General features: G+C 40.2%; 1 protein-coding gene across 3 annotated transcripts in view; it reads right to left on the bottom strand.

Annotated features, from left to right (window-relative positions):
- Positions 1 to 3,957: 3,957 nt before the first annotated feature.
- The window catches only part of Tbk1 (TANK-binding kinase 1), a 46,184-nt gene continuing 42,007 nt past the window's right edge, over positions 3,958 to 8,134 (bottom strand). The window contains exons 21-23 of one of the 3 annotated variants that reach the window (XM_013020885.1): positions 7,824 to 7,930; positions 7,237 to 7,308; positions 3,958 to 4,731 (exon numbers count right to left, since the gene is read on the bottom strand). In XM_013020885.1, coding sequence (XP_012876339.1) covers positions 4,680 to 4,731; positions 7,237 to 7,308; positions 7,824 to 7,930 — 231 coding nt within the window. In that variant the 3' untranslated portion in view covers positions 3,958 to 4,679. Of the gene's footprint in view, positions 4,732 to 7,236; positions 7,309 to 7,823; positions 7,947 to 8,134 lie in introns of all 3 variants that reach the window. The other 2 variants (XM_013020894.1, XM_013020901.1) reach the window with 2 other exon arrangements.

The following is an 8,134-nucleotide window of genomic DNA, read 5'->3' as shown; positions in this document are numbered from 1 at the left end:
GGAAATAACTGCAAATGGTCCACTAAAAAAAAGAAAAAAAAAAGTGAGGTAGGGAATAATAACACTGGCAGAATTTCAGTATAGGCAGCTGCAGCCATCTAAGAAAGGGTCAAGGTAACAGGAAAACAAGGCAGATGGAAGATAGAAAAACTACTAGCTAACAATCTTGTCACCGATAGACATGAGTTTCTTCCTGTGTGCCGGTTCTATGACGGATATGACCATTTTCAGAGGCAGAATACCAGGTTAGGAATTTAAAATGGAAGTCTAATGTTAGCTGCAGCCGCGGTGGCTTTGACTGCTTTTAGGATCTCTTGGTTGCTCATACACAGCTCCGACAGTGAGGAATTGTTCACAGGGGATGGGCTCTGAGGAGAAGATGCTGCAAAACAGAAAGCCATCATCTGGATGGAATCCAGCTTCTCAGGAGGAATCTGGGCCTTTTCTGCTACTTTCTGAGGAGTAGAGACTGAGTTCTCCATCAAAGAACCTTGCTGAACTTCCAATTGCTCTAGCCTCCATCTCATACCTGTTTTAGTACCATAGCTAGTACAAGAATTGGAGGTGGTCAGCCTCACAGTGGCTGTGAGATATTTTGTTTCTCCTGTTGCCACAGTGGGAAACTGTTCTCTCTGCTGCCCTGAGCTCAACCGGCTGGTAGTGCATAACAGACAGGTTCTGGGCCTGACAAGGGTGTGCCACACACGTTGTCTAGCCTCTGCTGATCTGCTCTCAAACCCATGCAGGTCCTTCTAGAAAAACAACTATAGGTATTGAAGTTGAGGTCAGGTTGGGCATGTGGGCTGAACCGCTGCCTCCAGACTTGAAAGAGGAAACTTCCAAATAGCTAGGATTACACAGGTAAGTCAGCTCACCCTGGCATCTCACGGACTTTCCTGTCTGGGTTGGTTTTCAACCAGGATCCTCAGATCTCAACCTCCTGAGTAGCTAGGATTAAGGCATGAGCCACTAGTGCCCAGCTAACTTTTTTTTTTGTTTTTTTGTTGGTTGTGGGGCTTGAACTCAGCCTGGGTGCTATTGCTGAGCATTTTTCTCAAGGCTAGCGCTCTACCACTTTGAGCCACAGCTCTGCTTCTGGTTTTAGGGTGGTTAATTGGAGATAAGGGTCTCACAGACTTTCTTGCCCAGGCTAGTTTTGAACCATGATTCTCAGATCTCAGTTTCCCGAGTAGCTAGGATTACAGGTTTAAGCTGCCAGGGCCTGGCCAACTTTTTCTTTATAACATGCACAAAAGCACACATGGACTACCAGATTCTACCACTTTTCAGACTGTTTACTGTCTTCTATTTGCTTTTCTTAAGTAATTATAAACCAATGTTTTCCAAAAGAGAGTGGAAGTAGTTCCAGTCTCTTGGTTAGGTTTATAGATACTTGTTAAGGACTTGTTTGGTCATGGTTAGTGAGCCAGACATAGGGAAGAAAAATACGTGTCTAACATCATGGGATCCTCAGTCAGGTGCTAAGAGATAATGTTAGGTGACTACTAGAGGAAAAAGGTTAGAAGGTCAATCTAAGCAGTCTAACATCCCGAAAGAGAACTGAAGCGTCAGAAAGTTATTAGAGCTTAAGGTAAGAAATACTCCCAGAACTTAAAGACATGTGATTTCAGTTTAAAATGGTTCACTGAGTCCCTAGTTAAATAAATCACTTGTAAAAGGATCAAAGTACTTCGCTAGGAAGTTTCTGAATTCTGGGCCTTGAATGTCTTTCACATATTAACTTCTTTTTCAAAAAGCTACTGGATATTATCCATTTAAAGTGAGGGAGTAGCCAGGCCCTGTGGTGGGTACCTGTAGTCACAGCTACTCAGGAGGCTGAGGCTTAAAGCTCCAAGTTGAAGGCCAGCTTGGGTAACATGGCAAGATCCCCCCTCCTAAAAAATGCAAGGGTAGTGTTCGCTGCGGCAGCACATATACTAAAATTGGAACAATACAGAGAAGATTAGCATGGCCCCTGCTCAAGGATGACACGCAAATTCGTGAAGCGTTCCATATTTTTGGAAGTGGGGCTGTGGCTCAAGTGGTAGAGCACTAGCCTTGAACTGAAGAGCTGAGGGACAGCGCCCAGGCCCAGAGTTCAAGCCCCATGACCGACAAAAAAAAAAAAACAAAACCCAAAAAACAACAAAAAAAATACAAGGGTATAAAGAACGAAGAAATAGGATTCATGAAGTCCATGTTCCAACTAAAGAGAAAAAGTTAAAGAAATTCCCAGGAAAAAGAAACTCAAGGAAGCTAGCTGGTGCTATTGGCTCATGCCTGTAATCCTAGCTACTCAGGAGGCTGAGATCTGAGGATTGCGGTTCAAAGCCAGCCTGAACAGGAGTCTATGAGACTCTTATCTCCAATAAACTACTCAAAAAAAAAAAAAGCCCCAAGTAGACCTATGGCTAAATGATAGTACACTAGCCTTGAGCAAAAGTAGTTCAGGGACAGTGTGCAGGCCCTGAGTTCATGCCCCAGGACCAACACACACACACACACACACACACACACACACACACACCTCTCACACACAAAACAAAACACACATACACAAAACCCTCAAGGAGAACTACAAAGAAAACAGTTCACACTGGAGTGAGAAAAAGGGATCTGGGGAGGAAGTAGGTTGGGGGTGGTGCAGGTGAGGGTATGGAAGAGATGGGCTATCTACATTCTGAAAAAATTATATTGAGAGGCTACTGAAAATCATGGTTACAAAGAAACAAGTAAAAAAAAACACACCAGCGATTACTAATGAGATAGGACAGATTAGGTTGGACTGAGAGGTCAAAGTCCAATTTACTTTACTATTCATCAGACTGAAAAGCAACAAGCATTAAAGTATGTCCTTAAGACAAACTGCAGCTGTAAAATGTCATAACGACCCTGCAAGCGATCCCTAGAAAGATACATTAGGAGAAACACTCTGATTGGAAGAGCATCTGCCTGAGGATGGAAGTCACTTTGACACAAAAAGGCAGCTGTGATTTGCAATCCAGCTACAGAACTTCAGTGTTAGGATTATAGACATGAGCCACCAGCACCTGGCAAATGCATAAGCAAAACCTCATCTAACTCACAATCTCATAAGGTGGTCTTCATCAATCTATTTAGTGAATTAAATAGTGGCTGCTTACTACACAAAACACTGGGTTCAACATTACAGACAGAACAAAAGTAATTCCTGCTCTTCTGGGGTAGAATACTGTGAGCATCATTTTAAAATTATTTGACTATGATTGGGAAAGGCTACAGAAAATCTTTTCTTTGTAAGATTGTGTGTAAGTTAATGGATCATGAGAAGGCAAACACTGAATCCTGCAATTAGAACACTAGCACACTTTACCTTGGAAAAATGGGTGGCCACACCTTTCAGATATAGATGATTCAGGGATGAAGGCCATATATAAAATACTCAGTGAGGGCTCACATGTCCCATCCACTGATGCTTAAGCACACCACAGGATCATGGGAAAGGACCAAGACTTCCATTTGCTAGGACCACATTCTGTTGCTGCCCACATCATAGAATGGAGGCTAAGATAGCTAACCTTTTGGAGGAACACACACACGCAGACACACAGAGACACACACAGAGTAATCTGGCAGGTGACACAGTGGTAGGGCTTACCTAGCATGCACAAGATCCTGGTTTAATAACAGAAAAAAAAGTAATTTGTTTTTCAAACTACATATACAGAAACACATAAACGGGCTGGGAAGGTGGCTCACTGGTAGAGCACTTGCCTTGCATTCATGAGGCCCTGGGTTCGATTCCTCAGCACCACATAAGCAAAAAGAAAAAAGCCGGAAGTGGCACTGTGGTTCAAGTGGTAGAGCGCTAGCTTTGAGCTGAAGAGCTGAGGGACAGCAACCAGGCCCAGAGTTCAGACCCCATGACCGGACCCAAAAAAAACCCCAAAAAACAGAAACACACAAACTTCTTACATTAAAATTGAGAAATTTATTATTTTCATGAAATAGTAAGCACAAGTAAAGAAATATACAGCTTAAAGTAATTGAGATAACCCTAGATTTTAATGACAATTACACATTTAAAGGCCAAAGGAAAAATGAGTTTTAAAAGAATTCACTGTAAAATTTTTGCTCAATAATTCATCTGAAATTAAAAATACAGGAAAAACTGGAATATGGGCACCATGTAAAACAAAATAATGCCACGCACTCCATCCCTCACAAGAGAGCTGGGAGCTAGTGAAACAGTGGCTGGACGCTGCCCCCACTCGGAGAGGCCATCTGACCATTCCACCACTCTTAAGAGTGACAGCCATTGGTCTCTTCTGATTGGAAGGATGCCAACTTTGGTTCCATTTAAGAATACTTCCCATAGGCACCCAAGCAATCTAACTGTTCTAGCCTTACTGGGAGAGGGGAGGACCAGCATCTTGGCAGACTGCCAGCCATGGCTTTCCCTTAGGGATCACTGAAGTCAACTGCCTCATGTTCTTATAAATGTTAAAAGACAAAATTACATCTGAACAGCAGCCAAAAATTTATATACTTCTTATGTATTTACAACATTGTACATATTTACATGACTGAATCAAATACTGAATTGTAGAAATAAGAGATCACCTACAAAGGCATTCATTTAATGCCCCAGTGTTATCTTCTTGTGCAAACAAACTTTCCTCAAGTGTCACAGAAAGCTTTTAAAGACAGTCCACATTTCGCAGGCCACCGTCCATCGTTAAAGACCCAAACCTAAAGCACATATAAAAAGAAAAAAGGTAACCTCAAAAGATATACTCATTTGAACCATTTGTTTCCCTCTTTCCTTTCCTCCCTCCGCCACCCTCATGCTGGGAATTGAACTTAGGGCCTTATACGTGCTAGGTAGGCATTTAAATTACACACTCAACCTCTGGCCCCCAATATTTCAAAGAAATATACAGAACACTTTTCAAGGCAATAAACAGTTTAATTTGGAGGTATCATAATTAAATGAAAAAAAATCCAGTTCCTCGGAGAGTGATACAACTGTGAAGATGTTAGTAAGAACTAGAAAACTGGACAATTTCTTTTTGGTAAGGAAGGACTTATAAGTTAAGAAATGGAATTGGGAATGTGACATGCTCAAAGGGCAGTAAGGAATGGAACCCTGTTAAACAGAAAGTTATGCTGAGGATAATATGGACATTGGGTGCAAAGACTGTTTTATGTTTTACATTTTGAATGCAAGTATAAATTAAGACTGCACCTTTTAGCTAACAGGAGTTTAGACATTGCCACCAGCTCAAATTCTGAAGACCATTTCTGGACAGAAGGCTTTAGGAAAGCAAAGGCCTCACACTCAGACCTAAAGCAGACCTTGCACTCATCGAGAAGCCTAGGCATAAATACACATATATGGACACACAAAACCAGTGTGTCTATATTCACATTCTGTCTTGTATTAATGTAAGTCTGTCTTTGTTGCTGTTTTCATTTAAGTGCTTTGAGTATTGTATTTGTTTAACTGGGTTTTCCTTTCTGTTAACTGGATAAAGGCATTGCCTTTTAACTTCTACATTCTAGCACAGACCTATTATAATTATTTTTTAAATTTATCTTCTCCTTGTCTTCCATTTCTCTGAAATCATACCTGAATCCTAACACTTGCCTTTTAGAATTCTCTTTTGAATCACAGTATCTTCCCCTTCCCATAGTTCTTCCCCACTTACATTCTCCTTCTAGCTACAAGAAGAATGCTTCTCATACTCATTGTCTACCTGTGCTCTCTCATACTAATCCTTATACCTTAACTCACTAAACTCATGTTTGGTAACTAGATCATTTGAACATCATTTTGTTATTATTGTGTTTCTTTTTGTTTTCTGTACGTTTTTTATTGTAAAAATGTTGTATAGAGGGGTTACAGTTACATGAGCAAGGTAATGTGCATTTTTTCCTATTGAGCATTGTTGCCTCCTCCTACGCCCATCTCTTCCCTCCCACCTCCACAACTACTCCCCCCCACCCTCATTATTGTGTTTCTTTTTTTTGGTTGTGGGGCTTGAACTCTGGGCCTGGGCTTTCCCTCAGCTGTTCAGCTCAAGGCGAGTGCTCTACCACTTGACACTTGAGCTACAGTGCCACTTCCAGTTTTCTAGTAGTTTATTGGAGATAAGAGTTTCACAGACTTTCCTGCCCAGGCTGGCTTTGAGCCTCGATCCTCAGATCTCAGCCTCCTGAGTAGCTAGGATTACAGGCGCGAGCCACTGGCGCCCGGCTTATTGTGTTTCTTATGTACTGTCCTCCCCACTTTTCTCCATAATTTTGTTTTCTTTTTGTGCCAGTCCTAGGGCTTTAACTAAGGACCTGGGCACCATCTCTGCGCTTTTTTTTTCTCAAGGCTCTACTTCACAGCTCCATTTCTAGCTTTTCTTCATGATCACTGATGCTGTCTGATTTTTATTTTGGTCTGACTTTTACTTTTATCCACTTCCCCACTCCCTAACCCAATACAACATTAACTAGGTTTTCCCCCCCCTATTTATCTCACTCCACATTCCTATTAAGCTCTCCTACAAAGCTGAGCTCTCACCCATTCCCATATGGGAACTATATATATATATATATAAACCAACTATCTACTGTTATTCTACTAGCACTATCCCTTCCAACTCTCACTCTCACCTTGGTTAAGGAAGATTTTCCCACAATACAAAGATGCACCTTGCATCCTATATTCATCTAAACAGATCCTCATTAGAACTCAACAAGCTGGAAAGCAAGCTTCCTCAGTCTGAGGGGAGGAAAGTTACACACACACACACACACACACACGTTACACACACACACACACACACACACACACACAGAGTATCTGCAGCACTGAACTCATCAACTACATGTAAATCAAGACCCACCCTTTGAATCTATTCATCATTACCCAGGGACCACCCTGGCTAAAGGAAGCTGTAAGAAACCATCAATTGAAAAGATACAGGAGAGATTGAAATCTCTATAAATCTTGAACCCTGATGTGTAGAATCCCATTTTAAAATTCATGAAAAAACAAAGGAACATGTCTCTTTCAAAAACCAAAATGCTATCATAATAAAGAATTTAGTGAGAGTGAAGAGGATTAAAGTCCAAACAATGAACTCAATAAAAATAATAAGATTGCTTAATGAAATAAAGGGACTGTTTTAAAAAACTGAATTCAGATAGGACTCAAACAAGAGAAATAAAATCACCATACTGGATGAGTTCTGCATTACTCACCTTTCTAAAATATGATTATTTTCAGCAAGTTCTTTAACCACTCCTTCCATTTCTTCCTTTAACTTCTTCATACTATACATATTAAAAAAAAAGCATCTCTGCTTAGAAAAGTATGTACAAAGCTGGGTAATGGTGGCTCACACCTGTAATCCTAGCTACTCAGGAGGCTGAGATATGAGGATTGTGGTTAAAGTCAGCCCAGGCAGGAAAGCCCATGACACTCTTATCTCCAATTAAATATCAAAGAAGCTGGAAGTGGTGCTGTGGCTTAAATGGTAGAACACTAGCCTAGATCACAAAAACTGCTCAGGGATAGTGCCCAGGCTCTGAGTTCAAGCCCCAGGACTGGCTAACAAAAAGAGAAAGGAGAAAGAAAAGGAAGTATGCACATATTTTAGAATTATATTTATACTAGGTTTTAGTTCTATAGCTCTAACTCATTAAAAACATCATCTAACAGTGCATTTCTCAATATACATCAAGATTTTCAAAATATCAGAGCAACATTACAAACAACAATAAAATAAATATAATTTATATATATATATTTATATAATAAAAGTAAAAATAATTTTCAAGTCTCTTACCCAAGAGTCATTTCCACTAATGTGTTTGAACTTGGGTAGATTGTGGTCATGGTATGTTTGATTCCACTGGAGGCTGCAAACATTTTCTGAGGCAGAGTTTCTTGTAACTAAAATGTCAGAAAACTACATTTCATAACAAGAACGATTTAGTAGAGTTCACAGACTAATCTCATAGCTATTAGTAAGTAATTTACAGCTTTAAATTTCTATTTAAAAGCCTCCAATGATATATACTTAATACCCTTTTAAAATAACTTTTCTTACAAATGGTCTACGAGTGATTTATCCAAAAGTTTTTTTTTTTTTTTTTT

Source organism: Dipodomys ordii, unplaced genomic scaffold (genome assembly GCF_000151885.1).
Source record: "Dipodomys ordii isolate 6190 unplaced genomic scaffold, Dord_2.0 Scaffold3, whole genome shotgun sequence".
NCBI classification, from domain to species: domain Eukaryota; kingdom Metazoa; phylum Chordata; class Mammalia; order Rodentia; family Heteromyidae; genus Dipodomys; species Dipodomys ordii.
This window is presented reverse-complemented; position numbering and strand designations above follow the sequence as displayed.